Source organism: Arachis stenosperma, chromosome 10 (assembly GCF_014773155.1).
Source record: "Arachis stenosperma cultivar V10309 chromosome 10, arast.V10309.gnm1.PFL2, whole genome shotgun sequence".
In the NCBI taxonomy this organism is placed as follows: Eukaryota; Viridiplantae; Streptophyta; class Magnoliopsida; order Fabales; family Fabaceae; genus Arachis; species Arachis stenosperma.
In genome coordinates, this window is record NC_080386.1 from 120,650,473 (window position 1) to 120,672,284 (window position 21,812).

Here is a 21,812-nt window from a genome sequence, read left to right on the forward strand (position 1 = left end):
GGAAAGTCCAACCTTGTCTGTGGTGTTCCGAGTAGGATTCCGGTAATGAATGACTGTGACGTGCTTCAAACCTGTAACCTACTGGGCGTTAGTGACAGACGCAAAAGAGGGATTCTATTCCAGTAGGGGAGGGAACCAATCCGGTGATTAGCCGTACTGTGACAGAGTGCGTGAGCATTAGTTTTCACTGCGAGGATGGGATGTAGTCATCAACCATGGGTGATGCCTCCAGACTGGTTAGCTGTGCGAGTGACAGCCGCATAGGATATTTCCCCGTGAGGATGAAAGTAGCCACAGTTGATGGTGAACCCCTATACAAAGCTTGCCATGGAAAGGAGTAAGAAGGATTGAGTAGAAGCAATGGGATAGCAGGCGTCCTTGAGCCATGCTGCATCTTCATGCACTTATCTGAAATTCCTACCAATGAATCTGCATAAGTATTTCTATCCCTTTTATTATTCCTTTTTATTTACAATCCAATAATCACAATTACCTTTTTAATCTGCCTAACTGAGATTTACAAGGTGACCATAGCTTGCTTCATACCAACAATCTCTGTGGATTCGACCCTTACTCACGTAAAGTTATTACTTGGACGACCCAGTACACTTGCTGGTTAGTTGAACGAAGTTGTGAATTCAAGTAAAGAAAATAAACAGTGCCCTAAGAGTATATACATTCAAAATCCAAGAAACATTGATCACAATTTCATCCACCAACTATCTTTAGGAATCTCTAACTCCAGAAACTTAAACAATAGAAGGTATCTTGGTTTTTATGGTGAAACAGTTGTTGTCATATCTTCTTATGCAGTGACAAGTTCTAAAAAGAGGTATGTTGCTTGCAAGAGGACATCAAAATACATTTTTATTTGAATGGGTTAATGACAAAGAAGCCAGAAGAGTGTATGGTTGAAGCAAAAGGAATGGAGGGTTCGTTGTATTTGTGGAGACACCCTCATTCTCCGGAGTTCAAGTACATCAAGAAATCCGAATAGAAGATTCATTTCTCGCCCTAACAAGATATGCAGATTTTTTGAGTGGATTGATGAAGAAGAAAAAAAAAATTTTTTTTTCTTCTGAAGATGATGTATTAATGAGTTCACAACAAGATTTTGGCAGGATTAGAAAATTTGAGGCATAATAAAGAAAGATGGATAGATTAAGTGTAGAGTTAGAGAGATTAAATGTAGAAATTAGACAAAAATATGCTTGTGTGGAGAGATTGTGTAGTGAGATAAGTTCTGTACAGGAGTAACTTGGTAGTATGAAAGACACTATAAAAAAGAAAAATATGATGTAAATTATGTTGATATTGTCTTTTAGTATTTTGATTGTTGCTGTGTTATATGGAAGGGTGTAGAGATTATAACTTTGTTGTATATCTTTAGGTATCAATAAAAATGTAATAGTGTATTAAATTGAAAATGTGAATGCAATGAAGATACATTCTCTGTTAATTAATTTTGTCTAATGAATATTATTCTTTTGCTATTTAATATGTATAAAAAAATATGATACAGATAAAAAGAGAATCATAACAACTCATATATTGAATTATGGACATAAGGTATATAGAAAGTATTTTTGGCCAATATATATTCAAAATCACATAGATAATCACAAAATAAATGGTTCACCAACTCATAACAATAGTTCTCATAACAATGGTCCACTCACATAAAAAGACAACATCAGAAGTGATCTATACTATAAAAAAAATAGTGTCACATATTATAATATAGTCTAAAATCCTACACAATAACATCACATAAAAAAAATCTAGATAGTTTGAAACCTCAATCAAGTGTGAGGTCTATATGTTTAGATGATGGTTGAATTTTTGCCTTCCTAACTCTTAACTTGAGTCTTTCACTCTTTTTCACACTAAAATTTTGGTCTTAGACAAAGATTGAGATACTAGTATAGCTGAAATAAATGGCTGAGATGGTGTTGTAATGATGACAACTAGCTGAGAGGATAATGTAGTGATGGGAGTTGGCTGAAATGGTAGTGCAGTGATGGGAGATGCTTGAGATGGTGATGTAGCCGTATTTGGTGACTAAGATGGTGGTACAATGGTGTTTGGTGGTTGAGATGGTGGTGTAGTGGTGGGAGATGGCTGAGATGTTGATATAGACCTTCCTTTATCCCTTCCTCTACTCATCCCTACTACTCTTCCTTTGCCTCTTTCTCTAACCACCTTAGATCTAGTAGAAGCAGCAGCAGATTTTTGTGTTGGAGGAGTAGGAGCAGTATCAAATCTTTGTGCTGCAGCAGCATCACCAACTTGGAGATTAGCAACAGTCTCAGCTCTATTTTCAACAGCAGTCTCAGTCTCAGGAACTACAATAACAAAAGTCAATTGCTAATAGTTTAACTAACACATAATCAAATTAAACCAAAAGAATTATCTATCACAATAAGGTTTAGATAGTGTCTCCTGTTATGTCTATATTGACCACAAGTACTACAAGTAACAAAAATTTTAGTTCTTCTATATGTTGTTTGTGACCTATTCTCATCAGGCTCTCTTATTCTCACCATCCTTTGCCTTCCTGGTTTAACTCTGAGTACTGGAAGTATGATGGTATCACATTAAATTTTTTGCCACATGTTCTCTCTATTAATTAGTGATATTAACTTTCCATAAATGGCAAGATATAATGATGGGCTATAATAGTTACTGCAACAGTCTTTAGGATTAACACCTTTATCAAATATTGCAAAGCAAGCATGTGCAAAAGGCATACCACACAATCCTCAATATCTACAACTACAACTTTCAACTAGCAAATTCACCACAAATATCTCCATTATCATCCTATTTTTATTGTGAACTTCAAGTCTCCTGCCCACCCAGCTTGCCACCCATAGCTTTAACAACAATTACATCCAACATTTTCATGGGTTTTGGTAAAACTGAACCCTCATAACTCTCTTCCTTCTTTTTTTTTTTCTCAGCAATTATGGATATCCAGTAGCACCTAATTCATTCAAACATGGTGAGGATTGACTTGTCTCTTGCTTCCAAAATTCTTCCATTAAATATCTCTGAGATATTGTTCGTTAATATGTCACTCTTGACTAGAAATATGAAGTGATTCTTTGTCCACAATTTTGGATCCAGAGTCACTAGCTTGTCATAGCACTCTTTGTTGATATTCATCAGTTGATTCATCCTTCTCTTCTATTTCTCCACATACGTAGCTCTGACAATAGACAAAATAAGATCCCTCAAAACAGTTCCACACCTATAAGCCTTCTTACAGTTGGCATATAAGTGCCTCAAGCGAAGCTTATGCTCCAATGCTCATAACATCTCTTGAAACACTTGCATCATCCTCTGAAAAAGAGTTTTTCAAGATCAAACACAGCAAAATATCATTACAAATTAATCATTCAAATTCAAATTAATAATTAAAAGGAGTATACCTTTTACTTGTTTGACATGAACACCACTTTTTTTATTCTCTAATGTCATTCAACAACAAATCCAAGAACCATCTCTAGCTATCCTTGGTCTCTACATCTACTGCAGCCATAACAATTAGAAAATAGTTGTCATTTGGATCTCTCTTTACAATAACCAACAGTTGTTGTCCATGGTCACCCTCCACTCCAATAATGGGTTTGCAACCTGCCAAGAAGCCTTGCTTCACTGCATCAAGGCATATATACATTCTTAGAAACCTTGGCTGGTGTGTCAAAGAAAGCCTATTAACTATTATTTGCAACTAGACCCTGGATTTTTTCTAAGTATCTCTACTCAGTAATTTCTGAGCTTGGCATATTATAGGATTGTCCTCCCATGCACCTCTTGCCTTTCTTCTTACCCAATAAGCCTTGCCAACATTGATGTTTGCCATATATTTGTCTTGAATGGTCTGAATAACGATCGCAAGCTCCATTTTCTCCCCTCGGCTAATGTTGTTGGCAATCTTCTTTGATATCCAATTGCTTGATGCAAGCCTGCTACTGTAATTCCTTCCACATGTATGCTTTAATGTCTTAATCCTAAAACAGTCAGAACCTCCAGCCTTACTAGCAAAACACATTCACTTGCACTTTGACTTTCTTCCAATGCAAACAACTCTGTACTTCACCTTGTCATTTTTCTTAAACTTGATGTCTCTGCCATTCAATAGGGCATGTTCATTAATGACATCTTTAAACTGATCTAGTGATTTGAATTTCAACTCCACCTAAAATTTATACTCTCTACTCATCTCTGCCTCACTGTATCTTGGAAACCTCTTCTTCTTTATCATGTCATCAGAATCTTTCTCACAACTATCTATATCTTCAGTTTTAAATCCATCATAAATGTCCCCAATTTGATCATCAACCTCCCCTAAACCTCCATCATCTTGAGCTACCCTAGATGTAGGAACCTTTTCATTCAGTTGCCATTGAATCCCCTGAAGGCATTTGATTGTGGATCATTATCCTCCACCTTCAAACCCAAAGTGACCCTCATGATCACCATCGTCAGCACTATCATCAAATGCCTCTTCCTTGGTAGAAGGCTCTGACTCAGCATCCACTTCAACCTCTAACAACCCACTATCACTGTCCTCACCTTCTTCTGGCATATAATCAACATCACTAGAAGTAATTTCAATCCCTTTATCCTCTTTGACTCTATCAACAACATACACCTCACAATGCTTCACAGAACCAAACACCAACGACTTAGTCATTCTCATCACATCTCCATCAGACTTCATCTCTCTAAGCCTTGAGTTCAAATCCAGCTCTGGTTCCTTATACCATAACCTGGCATATCCCTTATACCCTAGTTTCTTTAGCTCACTCACAATCTCTTGCAAATACCATTCATCAACATCAAAATGCAAATCATCTACAACTACTTCACCTAAATACTCTAACCCATGTCCCTTATCAACAAAATTTTCACCGTGGTGGACCTCAATAGTGAAGTCCGAATCTCCCATAACTACATGCATAAACAAAAAATGCAACAACATAAATCTCCAAAAAAATAACATGAAATCCTATTCAAGCATTTTCAGAAATAAAGAAGCTCCAACAAACAACCCAGCAAAACCCCACATGTATAAAATAAGAAAAATATTTCAATGTATGAGAAGGCATTGTCCTACCTAGTAGTAGCAGAAACGCCTTCAATGATAGTGGTGACAACAGAGAAGCAACACTTTCTACCAATGTTCCACTGGCAAAGTTGAGCTCGGTTGACTACAGTATGCTCAACGAAACGATGAACCAAGGAGGGAAGAGAAAGGGAGGAGTTTTCGTCTAAATGTAACAACAAAAAAATGAGAAGGCTAGTTTTGTCATTACAAAATAGAAGGGGAGTGACAATTAGGGTATATTCAATCTGGAAACGGTATATTCTATTAAACCAAATGTTTTATTCACGGTAGGAACTTAATTGAAAAAAATATTGGTTCAGCGACCTAATTGAAAGCAAAAAAAGTGTAGAAACTCAATTAAAATTTTGGCAAAACTATAAGAACCAACAGAATAGTTAAACACACACACACACACACACACACACACACATATATCCCGTGATCCTTTGTCCCGACCATTGTAGCACGTGTGTCGCCCAGGGCATAAGGGGCATGATGACTTGACGTCATCCTCACCTTCCTCTGGCTTATCACCGGCAGTCTGCTCAGGGTTCCAAATTTCATGTTGGCAACTAAGCACGAGGGTTGCGCTCGTTGCGGGACTTAACCCAACACCTTACGACACGAGCTGACGACAGCCATGCACCACCTGTGTCCGCGTTCCCGAAGGCACCCCTCTCTTTCAAGAGGATTCGCGGCATGTCAAGTCCTAGTAAGGTTCTTCGCTTTGCATCGAATTAAACCACATGCTCCACCGCTTGTGCGGGCCCCGTCAATTCCTTTGAGTTTCATTCTTGCGAACGTACTCCCTAGGCGGGATTCTTGTCAATAAATTAAATGTATATCTTTTTTACATGAACATTAAAAATGATTTAAAATTTTGAAATATGATGAAAATTGAGTTACAATAGAAAGGTTTTCATAAAATCTAACTTAAACATTTTAAAAATATGAAGAAAGTAAAAAATAGATGAAAAAATCAGTTGTTTAAACATAAGAGTGAACTACCAATTCGATTCCTATCTATTTCTCAAAATGACAATGCGACCCTTCATCATAAAAACGACCCACTTCAGTCCCTGTCCTTTACTTTCGTGACCCAACGCGGTCCCTGTGGGTGTTTTTTCGTCAACTCTGAATGGAAAATACTGACGTGTCAGGTTCAAAAATGGATAGGGGCCTAATTGTCTATAAATTTAAATTGGTTAGGAATGTATTTGTTCTTATTCTTTAAATAATATATTTTTAAAATTTTTATTCATTATATTAATATTCTTTTTTTAATAAATTATTGAATATATGGTATAATAAGTACAAACTAATTAATAAATTATTCAAATTTAAAAATATCATTTATTATGAATAATTCTCAAATATAATTTTTAAATATATATAAATAATAAATATTAAAATTTGGTTAATACATTAATAATAATCCTATGATATACTATTAGTATTATGATCTAAATAATTTTTACAATAAAATAAAAACTAATAAACACATTATTTGATATATATTAAAAATTTTTTGAGTAATAACAAATTTATTTTTTTTATTTCTTTAAACTAAATTAATAATTCTATTTGATATCTTGGCACTAAAATACACTATGAGTAGGCTACTAATAGTCTAATACTAAATGAAATAAAACATAATATATATATTATGGAGACCATTTATAAACTCAGCAAACTCAAAACATCAATAATATTATTAATCTATGAATAATATTTTGAGTAAAATATATGTAACATTTAATTAAATTTTAATATATATAAAATTTTAGTTAATCCACATTATTCTTATATTGATAAATCTTCATGGATCTGTGGCTTATGAGAATATGTATTATTGATAGATTAATAATATTATTAATGCTTTGAGTTTGTTGAGTTTATAAATGATTTTCATTATATATATATATATATATATATATTATGTTTTATTTTATTTAGTATTAGTAGCCTACTCATGTTGTATTTTAGTGCAAAGATATCAAATAGAATTATTAATTTAGTTTAAAGAGAGATAAATTCAAAAAAAATTATTATATATCAAATAATGTGTTTATTATTTTTTGTTTTATTGTAAAAATTATCTAGATTATAATACTAATATTATATCATAGGATTATTATTATTAATGTATTAACCGTATTTTAATATTTATTATTTATACATTTAAAAATTATATTTGAAAATTATTTATTTAGTTTCATAATAAATAATATTTTTAAATTTAAATAATGTATTAATTAATTTGTACTTATTATACCATATATTCAATAATTTATTAAAAAAAGAATATTAATATAATGAATAAAATTTTTAAAAAATATCATTTAAAGAATAGGGACAAATAAACCCCTAACTAATTTAAATTTATAGACAATTAGGCTCCTGTTCATTTTTGAACTTGACACATCAGCATTTTCCATTTAGAGTTGACAGAAAAATACCCACAAGAACCGCATTAGGTCACGGAAATAAATGACAGGGACCAAAGTGGGTCGTTTTTATAGTGAGAGATCGCGTTATCATTTTGAGAAATAGACAGGGACCGGATTGATAGTTCACTACTCTAAACATAACAATCTATTGCTGTAGTCAAACAATCAATTATTAAGGCAAATAATTGATTATTGGTGCGTAAAATTCACATTTCTTTTATAATAACTAATACACAATCGATTGCCTGACAAAAGAATCAATCGTTGTCTATGATGTACGGAGATTGACACAAACACGGGACACAACACGACACAACACGGAATACGACACGACACAGGATATGCTGACACGTAAATTTTAAAATTTTATAAGACATAGGGACACGCATACATATAAAATATAAAATATTTTTTAGATAAATCGTAATGATATTTTGATATTTTATTGATCATATTAAAATATAAATTAATTTTTTAATTATGTTAATGTCTTATTTTAATTATATCAAGTATTTAAAATATTTTTTGTTTTAATAAATAATAATATATGCTCTTTCTAAATTTATTTCAAGAATACACATGTTAAGAATAAAACTGGACACATTGACACGTGATGATGTTTAGGTGTGTCCAAATATGTTCGGAGAAGACTTTTTTATTTTTTATTAAGACACGGTTAGACATAACAGACATTCATGTCAGACAAAAGTCAGTGAGTGTCATATTTAAAATGTCTCTAACACGCTGATACGACAACTCAACAGAATATCCGTATTTCGTAGATCGTTTTACTAACAAAACGTTTGCAACGGCTAGTTTAACAAAATAATTAATTTCCAATAAACTTACAACATCTCCAAGGTTTGGGATGTCTGTATAAGTGGAGGTATTGAAGCTATGCATATTTAGGCCTCGTTTGGTTCATGTCTATGTTCACTAGAGACATGGATACAGTGGAACATGTACATCATTTGTTTGTTGAGATACAAAATTTTAATAGACACAGATACACACAGATGTACATAAAATACATGTATTTTGTATATCTCCTTTAAACTGTGACACTAAGACAAAATCCATGAGACAAATTTTTTTAATTTTATCTCTGATTAATTTTTAGAATTTCAATTTTATCCTTTACCTTAACCCCATAATTCTCCTTATTCATCTCCAATTCATTCCACCTTGTTACCTCTGTTCTACCTCTGCATTCTCCTTCCGCCATTGTCACCACCACCACTACCGTTGTCACCACCGCCTCCCTCCTTTATCCGCCTCTCTTTCTCTCTTCTGCTTTCTCTCTCTTCCTCCGCCACCACCGCCCCTATCTCTCTCTCAACGTTGTTGTCGTCACCATCGTTGTGCCGCCTCCCTCTCGGCCTCCGCTATCACCGTTGTCGTGCCGCCTCCAAATCTACCTTAGTCCGCCACTCTTCTCCGTCGCTTGTGTCGATGCCTTTATTGCCTCGCCTTGTCTCCAGATCTATCTTCACCCGCTTCCGTTGTCTCGTGCCGGCGCTGATGCCTCCGTTGCCTCTCCCTACATATAGATCTGTCTTCAATGCTTCGATATCTATTTTTCAAATTGTGCTTGCTTCCTGTATTTTTTTTGTTGTCCATTATTTTTTCTCATTGGATATATTTTGTTCAAGTTTTTTTTCTTGAATCTCTTTTTTAATTTTTTATATATAAAAAAATTATTAATTTGATTATTAGATTAAAGATTTTAATAATACTTTATAGTTATTTAGATTGAAGTTGAAAAATTAATGACAAAAATGGTAGAAAATAATGCTGTAGTGGTGTTATAATGACAGAAATAAATATAATATTTAGTTCAAATTAATATGTCTTATACATTATCATCAAACATAATAAATTAAAATTGTATATTGTGTGTCTATATTTTACTGTGTATTTATCTTTCAAAAACACTATCCAACTACTGCCTTAGTAACTATGCCTCTTTCTAAGTTTTCTTGTGCTTATATATCAATTTCTATACAAATCAAATTGTTTTCATATGCAATTTGAGATAAATGAGTTTTGATTCCTAAAGTTTAATTTGTATATATTCACTCTATTAAGAGAGTTTTTAAATTCAGTTTATTGAAATTATAAGAGAAAAATTGTATATAGCTGCTAGAGTGTGATTTTCTAAGTGGTTAGATTTTTTATCGAAAAAAAAGATCATAATGTATATTAAGCACTCAAGAAAAAATACCTAAACTTAAAATTGCTTTAAATTTTTAGAGTTAGTGCTTGTTTGAGTGCTATTATCTTGATAAAAAAAGATATTTTTTCAATAATTTTTTTTTATTTTTTAGTATGTTTGATAAATTTTTAGTAGTAAAAATAAAAATACTAGAAAAATAAAAAAATATTTTTTTGAAAAGTTGTAATTTACATCTTTTTTTAAAAGATTTTTTTCTTAAAAAAGATATTTTTCATATATTAAATAAACAAAAAAATATTTTTATATTGTTATACTCAAACATAATATAATTGATAAATAAAAAGATCTTTTTACATAAAATTACTTTTACTTTTTCATAAAATCTTTTAAAAAAAGATAACTCACTTTTTTTAAAAGCTCACCCAAACTGCCAAACAAATCCTTAACGTCTCTAAGTAGAATGTGACTTAATATACTAAGTCTAGTTTGGAAAAATAGCTTAATTAAACTACTTTTAAAAAAATAATTTTAAACAATAAATGACTATATTAAAAATAGCTTATAAATAAGTTATTTTGTATTTGAATTTTTAATTTTAAAAGTACTTATTTTATAAAAATGTGATAAAAAATAGTAGTATTATAAAAGAAGTCATATCATTTTTTTAACTTCTCTATAAATTCCTAAATAATTTTTTAAAAAACTATAATTTAATTTTAACAATTATATTAAATATTAATATTACTACTTTTTATAAGTTAAAAATTCAAAAAAATTACTTCTAAAACTTTTTAAACGGATTTATAAACGGGCTGAGGATAAAAGATACCGCGAGGTACATTTAATGCTTAAGGAAAAACATTTAAAGTCGGAATTGTTTCAAGTTTTTTATTTAGAAGTAGAGCCTCTAAGTAAAGTAAGACTTATTGTACTAGGGGAATGCTACTGTGAGGAACATTATTTTTTTCTACACATGAGGAACTTAGTTGGCATTTTCTATTAAGTGCCATTTGTCCAACTGAAGGAGAGTAGCTTTTAGTCGTTTACAGACCACAATGCAAGCATTTAATATGGTGTCAGTAAATTCTAAATTGCAGTTAATTAAAAAATGTAATTAAGCCTTTTTTAACTCTTTAATATTTGATAATTTATCTTTTTTACATATATTCACCTTTTTTTTGTTCTTTTTTTTATCTAAATGATTTGTAATTTTTACTTGTTTTTTATTTTGAATATTAAAGTAAATAATTTTGTATTGGCTTATTAATATTAAATGTGATTATATTCAATGTGAAATGATTTAAGGTCTAAAGATCTTTTTTAAGAGTTAAAATTTGATCTAATGCTAAAAATAAGTTTGGTATAAAAATTGTTAAAATATTTTATTATTGGTAACACTTAGTGTGTTTTGTATAATAAATACAGAGTTGATAAAAGACAAATTTTTTTTACTAACAAATCTCAATATATTTATTGTCATCTATTGTATTCCAAGAAAAAAGATAAATTTTATATATTAAAAATGACATATAATAATAACAATAATGAGTATTAATAATGTAAGTAAAAACAAATAATCAATGTAAAATTAGTTAAATGATCAAATATTTAGATTTTTTATTAAAGATTATAAATTTAAGCTAAAAAGGTTTTAAAAATATATATTTAACGAGAAGAAATTAATCTTCTATAAAATTTTCAAATTATATATAAATATGTTTATTATGTACAAATTCAATTTTATCGCTGTTACGGTGGGTAACCGGAGATTGATGGGCTGGATGGAGTTGGTTGGCCCAAATGTGTGAAGGAGGAGGATTTCGAATAGATCTGCAACTCGGGAGGCTCCGTCCGACTTGTTTGTGCGAGGAGGTGGGGGTGGTACCTGCAAAGACATTTCGATGCCTAAGTTAGCAAGAGTGTGAGCAGGTCTAGAGAGTATTGGACTTAGAGATACCAGAGGGGTGTCAGTATATTTATAGTGGTGAACCAATAACCACCGTTGGAGTAGTGCCATATTTTTAGGGTGTTAACCTTCCCATTATCTTAGGGAGGTTAAGATATGACCCGTGGAAGTGGTTAGAGAGATTCTAGGGGTAGTTACTCATTTAAATGAGTGTTTATCCGCCAGCTAATCTCGTGCCCGACTTCTTTAGAACAGGTCGTGGTGAGTACCGACTTCATAGGATGAAGTTTGGTACTGGTGAGGCCCAACCCTTTGGATTAGGTCCTTTGCTTAATCCTAGGCCTTTATTATTAGGACAGGGTACGAACAATCGCTATTGTCAAATGATCAGCTGGACTATATATCTTTTGGGAAGTAAACTAACTTGTGTCAAAAGATATAAGATATATAGTCCAATTGATCATTTTACAATAGCAATAAAATTGAATTTGTACATAACAAATATATTTATATATCATTTGAAAATTTTATAGAAGATTAATTTCTTCTCATTAAATATATATTTTTAAAATTTTTTCAGCGTAAATTTATAATCTTTAATAAAAAATTCTAAATATTTGATAATTTGACTAATTTTATATTAATTATTTATTTTTGCTTATATTATTAACACTCTCTATTGTTATTATTATATGTCATTTTTAATATATAAAATTTATCTTTTTTCTTAGAATACAATAGATGACAATAAATATATTGAGATTATTTGTTAATAAGAAAAATTGTCTTTTATTAATTGTGTATTTATTATGCAGAACACACTAAGTTTTACTAACAATAAAATATTTTAACATTTTTTATACCAAACTTATGAGCATCAGATCAAATTTTAATTCTTCAAAAAAAAATCTTTAGACCTTAAATCATTTCACATTGAATATAACACCATTTTTGAATTTTAATTCCTTAAATAAAATTTTTTTTGTTTAAAGCAAGTTCGTCGCAATCTCGACAAACTCTATAAAAATGATAGAGTTCGCTTTACTCTCGACAAATTTCCTTCAACTTTTTTGAATTTTACGTTTTTAATTCATTTTAATCCATTATCATCATCTTTAAATAGTATATAGATCTACAAACAGTATATAGGAGTACACAAAAATACACAAACAACGAACATAACTTTTTTAAAGATTTTTTTAATTATAAATAAAGTTTAAAAATAGTGTTTGAAAAAATATAAATTTTTTTATTTCATTTTTGAAAAAAATTCTAATTAATAGGGCTTTATGTTTGTGCCTAGTATCAATCTTATATCATAAAAAAAATGAGTGCAATTAATTATTCTTCCAAAGTCTAAACATAAACCAGTTAAAAAAAGGCCCACAACTTAAATAATAATTTAAAGTATTAAAGAGTTAAAAAAGACTTAATTACATTTTCTAATTAATGTGTAATGTACTGACGCTACATTAAATGCTTTCAGATTTTGCATTGTAGTCTGTGAACGGCTAAAAGCTGCTCTTCTTCAGTTGGACAGATGGCACTTAATAGAAAATGCCAACTAAGTTCCTCATGTGTAAAAAAAAATAATGTTTCTCACCGTAGCATTTTCCATGAAGTGTATATATAAAGGTATTGTTTGGTGTCGTAGTTTATCAAGGACTCTCGAAAGTGGTTAATAAAAAATTTCCATCACCGTAGTGGAGAGGACTGCAAGTAGGTAAAAGAATTATACCGAATCAAAATAAAATCTAAATTTGCATTCTATCTACTTTAAACTCTTTACAGGTTATTGTTATTTTTATTTTAAAGTGATGTGAAATATAACTTCTTATAAATGTTTGCTTGCAATAAGTTATTCGTACATTGTCATTTGCATCCAATCTAAGTGGTAGAAAAAATATTAAATACCTAGTTTAACCGTTTGAAAAGTTTATTTATAAGCCTAAAAAAACACGTTGCCTTTGGATAAAAATTTATAATTTCCTTCTATATTCAGTTCACTTATCTTGAGTATATTTTGTACTTACTAATTAATAAGTGACATCAAAGTTTAATTTTTAAAAATTTAATATCTTTTTTGAACTAGCAAATTGAACAATAATAAATATAAAAATATTATTTATATACTAAAATCAATCATTATATATATAAATAAATATAATTTAATTAAATTTTAATGTATATTTTATATTAACAACTAATTTTAATAACTAATTTTAATATATACTTGATATAATTATAATAAATATTCATGTCAGTTATCTTAAAAATTTAAACTAAACAAGATCGCAACAAATAATGTTTCACACCATATATAGAAGCCTAATTTCCAAATATGAAACTAACATCAATATTATGGCTAATCAAATATTCTTAAAATATAGAAATAACAATTATTTGTATGGCCGCTTTTCAATACTTGCTCAGATTTATTATCGCTTCCTATTTACATCGATAATATGCCCTTGTTGTTGTGAAACAACAGAAACAATTACTCATTATTTACTTCATTGCTTTATAATTAAAAAAATATGATTTTAAAATTATCTTTGTGACTATCTTTTTTCTCAAAGTTTTGATGATTTTTGGACATAACTGGTAGACAACTGCAGTAACGAAAATAGTTAACCCATTAAAGAATTTTGACTGTACTACAAGAAAATGAAATATTTGTAACAAAAAATTTGTGTCAAATTTAAAATTGTTATAAGAAGATGATAATGATTTTTTGTTACAATAATTGGTGATTGTTATAGAATAATAATATTTTACAACAACAATACAAGTTGTTACAAAACGTACAAAAATTTTGTAACAACTTGATTTTTTTGTTACAAATTATGTTAGTTCTTGTAATGAATAGTGTTTTGTAACAAAAATTTATAATAATATTTTGCAATAAAGGATAAAGTAGTGGCAAAAATTCAAATATTTTGTAAGAAAAATTAATTTGTCACAAAATTCAATATTATTTGTAACAAGTTATTTGTTTGTCACAAAATGTAATTTTTTTTATAACTAAAAAATTTATTTCAAAATGTTAAAATCTTTAAGAGTAAAAAAAAATTGTTTATATAATTTTTTTTCAGGATAATTTTATTTTGTTTCAAAAATTAAATTTTTAAAATATTGTTTGTTTTCATCAATTTTTTAAAATTGTAAACATTATGTTATATTCTTTTAAAAAATTAATATATAATTTTTATTAATAATCAAATTTTAAATGTTAACTAAAAATTAATTTGTAAAACTTAAAAAAATTTAATTTGAATTATTAAACATAAATAACAATAGTTAAATGTAAAAGGTAAAGTAAAATAGTAAAAACTCTTACTCCCTCACCTTCCCTCCTCTCTCTACTATATATGCACCTCCACTCCACGGAACAATGGAGCCCCTACTGAAGACGAAGCACCGGCGTAGCCTCCTTTGAACGCCTCGTCTCCGCCTCACCTTCGTCTCTTCTGCCGTCATCTTCTGCGCCATCGTCGTGTCGTGTGCGTCGTCGTCTTGTGTGCGCCAACATCTCCTGTGCGTTGTGTCATCGTAGTCTTCGTCTCCTCTCTGTCGGCATCGGTTTCTGCATCGTCGGTGTTCGTGGTCACCGTTCCTATTCCTCTGCTCCTCTGCTTGTCCTGCGTCGTCCTCTGCCTCTGCTAGTCTGGTTCATCTCCACTGTTCTTCCTCTACTGCTGGTCTGATCTGATTTATGCTCTGCTGAAGGTAAATGTATGTTATTTGAATATTGTTGCCTATATTGTTCTTTGATAATCTGATTTTTTATTTTGCTGATATTCTTGTTGTCTATGAAAATATTGTTGTGTAATCTGTTTAATAATATGATTTTTGGTTATTTGGAAAGTTGATTTTGATTATGTTTTTTGTTTCTTTGTTCTATTATTTGATTCTAATTTTTGCTTCCTTGTTCTATGATTTTGATTCTGTTTTTTGCTTATATTTTTGTCTTTATAAATTGAGTGTCTTATTATGATAACTACATTATCCTTATTAACATAGAAATATTAATTCAATTTTATTATTAAACTTATGTTTTTTACAATGAATTGAATTAGAATAATTTGTATTGGGGAGTTATAGAGAATCGCCTCAGAATTTAGTTTAAACAGTGCCCTTTGAAAGTGATAGCTGCTGTAATTTTAGGTTATGTCTCCCTCCTCTTTTTTCCACTCTTTATTTACATCCTTTTCTCATCCGTTTTTCATCTTGTGCATAAATTATTCCATTGGTCAACTACCAGAAATATTGGATTAATTTTGATAGACGTACCCCTAAGTTTAGGAAGTGCCTCGATGAATTATTTTTGGATATTTTTTTCTCTCAATACGGTGTGAAAAATCAAATATGTTGTCCTTGTCCCAAATGTAATAATTTTTTGTTCAAACTTAAAAATGAAGTTCATCATTATGTGCACTAATGGGGGATAGTGACTTCATATAAAACACAGCTGCATCATGGTGAGATTCTTCAAGATACATCAACTATAGATGTATTTGATTTAAATGAGATTGATTGTGAAAATGAGAATGATTTTGCCACTTATGATATGTTGTATAACATCTTTAGAGGAAAAACACTAGAGGAGACGCCGAGAGATTTTACTATCAATGTAGATGACAATAGAGCAGAAGAATCTCACGAGGGGAAAAAAAGTTTTAGAGGCTAATGAGAGATGCTGAGCAAAGCCTTTATCTGGACAGTGGAATTCCGAGATTATCTTTCATTGTTAAGCTGTTTCAAAATAAATGTCGCTATGGATGGAGCAACAATTCAGTTGATGCTTTGTTGCTTTTTCTAAAAAGCATATTTCCAAAGAAAAATACATGTCCTACTTCATTTTACGATCACTACAAGAAAAACACTAAATATCGTCAAATTTAGTATCGAACGTTAGCGGCGGGTTTACCGGAAGATTTGGCAATAAATTCGTCAGATTAAAAGGTTACCATCGAATTTGATATTCCGTCCGTAAATTCGCCGGTAATAATTGGAGGAAAAAAAAGGAAAATTGGCACCGAGATTACCGTGGATTTATCGTCGAATTTATTCGTTGGTAAATCCCAATTAATGAAATGCTGCGTTTTGGTCAAATGCAATGCATTACCGTCGTGTTTATCCGCCGATAAACCTGATCTAAATTCAAAATGTGCGGCTCTCTCCCTTCACTTTTGAGAACACCATTCTCTCCCCCCATTCTCCTATCTCTTCTCTCTCCTCTACAACATCCTCTGGAAGTCGATTTGGCCACCCTCCGCCAGCACTGTCCACCTCTGTTCTCCTCTAAAGTTTGTGTCAAGTTACCTGGACTGTGTTCATTACAACAAACAAAGTTTTTCCATCGGTCTCCGCCACTGTTGGAAGAGCAACCACTGCTGCTCCCTCTATCGTCGGAGTTGTGTCTCTCGTCCGTCGTCCAGGTGGGTCGTCCTCATTCCTCTCCCTATTCCATTCTATTTTCATTTTTTAATAAAAAACCCTAACCACTTTTTTGCCCTAATCCCTTTTTTGAACCACCATTTAGGTCCACCTCTGTCTCTGGTTCTTCTGCCCGTAGCTGTTTTATTGCTCCATTCAGGTAAATTCTTCATTGGTCCTTCCACAATTTTTATCATCTTGTAACTATTTTGTAATTCGGATAACATTCATTGTAGAATGTTAAAGGGATTTGGATTGGAAATGTTATCTATTTTAGTGCTTGGATATTTAGATAATAATTGTTCTGAAATTTATACAAATGATGGTACTAGTACTGCTACTATTACTTGAATATTGATGCAAGTTATTTGTTAGAATTTTAGATTTTGGTGGCCTTAATGTTAATTTTATGTTATGGTTAGTTTGCCCTATGCTTGTGGTTTCCTGTGTTATTTCTTTGGTTTGGCCATGGAACATATTCTAGTATTGCAATTGATCCGGAGTGCATTACATACTGTATTATCAAGACCTGTGTTGAAGCAAAAATAACAAGAGCATTGAGTTGGTTGAAAATAATCATAGGTTGATTTTACTGTCAAATACTAATACTAGAGCATGACCAATTATTTTCTACGGTCTTCATTTTCCTCACAAACGTCAAATTTTTTAGATTCTTGCTAAAAAAATTACAAAAGACAAGTACATGTTTTATGCTGTACGAGAGTGCTACGAGTCATTGAAGTATGTTCTTGATATTCTTGTTGTGAGAACTCTGGAGAAAAGGTAAAATATGGCCTATCTTTTTGAGACAAGCTCCCAACTTCAAGCACTGTTATATGCAATCCTATTTAGCACGTAGTGAATTTCCTGGTTTTTCTCTACTTCTAAGTTCTAAAAAAAATCATATGCTTGTTAATGCAATTGTTATTTATGTTTATTTAGGATTATATGTGATATACTTGGTGAAATTGAAAAACGTATCCAAGAATCGTGTCTTCTCAAAAAATTCAACTTGAAAGTTTTACCAGATTTGCAAGCTAAAGTCATTAAGCTAGCAGAACTTCTGGTAATTGATTTCTTGACCAAACCACACCACGAAATTTATGTTAATGAATTCACATGATCAATAACTAAGTTCTAATAACTTCTGTATGGCATTTGATAAGATGGACGGAGATAAAGACCATCAGTACAAAGAGATGAACGGAGGTAACTTTTTAAGCAACATTACCTTGAGTCAACCATCATATGATTTGACATCGGCACACGACGAGCACAATCAATGTAACATTAGTGATTGAGTTAGTAACAACTTTCAACTTTTCCATCTAATTTGCAATCCTTGTTTATTTCTTAAAATATTGACTTAGTTATTAGTAGTGTCTTTGTAGTTTAAGATTTTAGTACTTTAACTTTAGACATGGTTTATGATAGGATATTATGATGACATTTTATCTATATAGCTAATCTCTCTTAGTGGAATAAGGCTTGATAGCTAAATCTTAATATACTCTCTAGATTTTTCTGAGTTAATTAGTTGATTGTTGTTAATTGTATGATTTATTATTGAGGCCATAAAACATTTTATTGACTTATTGTTCATTGTTGTCAATTTTCTAAGTTTGTTATTAACTAAGTTTATTATTTTCTAAGTTAATTAGTGTTTTATTTTATGATTTATTAGTTTAGAAATTATTGAATTTAAATATTTAAAATTATATATTAGTTTTTAAACAATTTTTTTTAAATTTAAAATTTAAGTTTGCTATCGGATACATCCGCCAGTAACTATTAATTTAATTATTAATTAATAATATAAATCCGACGGTAAACTTACCAGCAGAAATTTTTTGTTGGTAATTAGTGGCAGACAAAAAATCCACCAGTAAATAATTACCGACGAGGTTTATACCATTGGATTTATTCCGACGATAATTCTGACGATAAACATATTATCGGCAAATTTTTTTGGTAAATCCACCGTTAAATCTGACAGTACTCAACATTTTTTTGTAGTGGATACTCGAAAAGTAATTTGAGATTTGGGATTAGATTACAAGAAGATAGATGCTTGTGTGAATGATTGCATTTTGTTTTGGGGCAAGTATATGCTGATCTTGATGAATGTCCAAAGTGCAAACAATTTAGATGGATGAAAGAGAAGGAGAATGAAAAGGATAACTCTCATAAGAAGGTGCTCCAGAAGATATTAAGATACTTTCCATTGAAACCTAGGTTCCAAAGGATCTTCATGTGTGAAGAAATATCACTAGCAATAAGGTGGCATAAAGAGAAGCGGCTTGATGATGGGGTCCTAAAACACCCAGCAAACTCTATAAAATGGAAGAAATTTGATGAGGAACACAAAGGGTTTGTACGTGATACTAGAAATATCAGGTTTGGAGTTGCTAGTGATATATTTAATTCATTTGGCATTATGATCATTTCATATAGTACTTGGCAAATTGTTCTTATTCCATATAACTATCCTCCATGGATGGTTTTGAAACATTCAAATTGGATGCTATCCTTACTTATTCCAGGCCATAAATCCCTCGGCAATTTTATTGATGTATACTTACAACCGTTAATTGAAGAGTTGAAAGAATTGTGGGAAGACGGTATTGAAACATTTGATGTAGTTCAGAAATGGTATTTTCAGTTGTTTGTTGTAGTTTTATAGATGATAAATGATTATCCAGCTTATGTCATGTTATCTGTTTAGAGAACTAAAGGTGTACTACCGTATGCATGTTGTCACAAAGAAACTAGTTCTAAAAGGCTAGACATAAGGAACTTGGTGAAGCACCTAAGCCACTTTCTAGTCATGATGTCTTAGAACTTAGAAGAATACAAGACTACTTTTGAACAAACAGAGTTTAGGAACCATACTAAGAAGAGAAAGAAGTCTGAGCATGACAAGGTAGCTGAAAATTGGAAAAAGAAAAGTATTTTTTTAGTTGCCTTATTGGAAAACATTATTGTTGCGTCACAATTTAGATGTAATGCATATAGAGAATAACATCTTCGATAATATTCTGGGCACATTGTTAAATTTAGATGAAAAGACAAAGGACACTCTTAATGTACGACTTGATCTTCAACTTATGGGTGTCAAGAAAGATCTTCATCCTTGTAAAGTGGGCAACAAGTTTGTGATACTGATAGCCAAATCTATATTGTCAAAGACCAAAAAGAGAATGAAAAGCAACAACTTTGTCAATTCTTGAAAGAACTCAAGATGCCTGATTCATATTCATCAAATATTGGTCGATGTATGCATGTTGAAGATTGCAAAATTTATGGCTTGAAGAGCCATGATTGCCATGTCCTATTAGAATGATTGCTACCACTTTCAAGTCATAAGCTTTTACCCAAGAAAGTTTGTGAACCGTTGATACATCTAAGTATTTTCTTTGGAGAGCTTTGTTCCAAAGAATTGAAGATGGATGTTCTAGACAAACTTAAAACTGAGATTGCAACAACACTTTGTAAATTGGAAATGTTTTTTTTTTTTGGCTTTTTTTTATGTGATAGTTCACCTAAGTATTCATCTTGCCCATGAAGCTAAGTTAGCCAGGCCAGTTCAATATCGTTGGATGTACTCTGTTGAAAAGTTAGCCTTTTGAGTTTAACAATAACTTAGAACCTAAATTATACTATTCATTATGAAGATTTTTAATCTTCCTTGAATATTCAATTTTAGATATTTGCGTACACCGAAGAGTTATGTGGGAAATAAAGCACGTCCTGAGGGTCCAATATCTGAGGGTTATATCTCTGAAGAAGCAATGACCCTTATGTTAAGATATTTGGATGAAACTACTAGGGTTATATCTATGCAAGGCATATCTGTTTTCAAAGTTGTTAGCCAATTTAGTTGTAAATGGACATACAAGAAACTTAGTATCTTAGAGCATAGAGAAGCTCAATTCTATATGTTGAAGAATTATGAAGAAATTCAACCATGGGTTGATGAGCATATGGCATATTTAAAAAGAGAAAATCCTAGAAATCTGCAGAAAAGGCACAAGGATCAATTTGTGAAATGGTTTGAAAGGAAGGAAAATGAATCAACTTTGATTATTGTAGAATTGAAAAGCCATTTGACAATATTTAGTTTTAATCTCTATTCCTTAATGTAGATTTCAGATCTACACAAAGTAAGGAGTGCATGGGTTAACAATCAACTACTTTCTCTAGCAAGAGGTCCTAATCGTCGTGCACATTTCTACAAAATATATGATATCAACAGTTTTACATTTTATAGCAAAAACCACTAAGCATTTTTAAAGACTCAAAATTGTAGAGTAGTTGTGAAGGGAGATGAATTGATTGGTGATGTGAATTCTTATGGCATGTTGACTGCTATTATTGAGTTAAATTATGTGAGAAAACATAAAGTGATCTTATTTAAGTGTGATTGGTTTGATGTTTCTCTAATAGGACGAAATCAAAGTAGGGAATATTGTAAAGATGAATATGGATCCATAAATGTAGATATTATATATATTAAATATAAGGATGAGCCTTTCATTTTATCATGTCAAGCTGAGCAAGTATACTATGTAAAGACAATTAAAATGTCTAACGAGTGTATTGTGGTATAAGTAAAGCCTCACAATAGATGTGTCTAAACAAGATATCATGCAAGAAGAGGCATACCAACAAGCTGAAATGAAAAGCTTTAATCAAGTATCATTTTTGGATGATGTCAATTTGGTG

At 31.0% G+C, this 21,812-nt stretch overlaps 1 protein-coding gene across 1 annotated transcript; it reads right to left on the reverse strand.

Annotated features, from left to right (window-relative positions):
• Positions 1–3,508: 3,508 nt before the first annotated feature.
• LOC130957585 (uncharacterized) lies at positions 3,509–15,140 on the reverse strand. Its single transcript, XM_057884429.1, has 6 exons — positions 15,026–15,140; positions 4,464–4,959; positions 4,218–4,379; positions 4,062–4,133; positions 3,836–4,016; positions 3,509–3,697 (listed from the first exon to the last, which is right to left on the reverse strand). Exons 1-6 carry the CDS (start codon positions 15,138–15,140, stop codon positions 3,509–3,511), a joined length of 1,215 nt encoding a protein of 404 aa, XP_057740412.1.
• Positions 15,141–21,812: the final 6,672 nt, after the last annotated feature.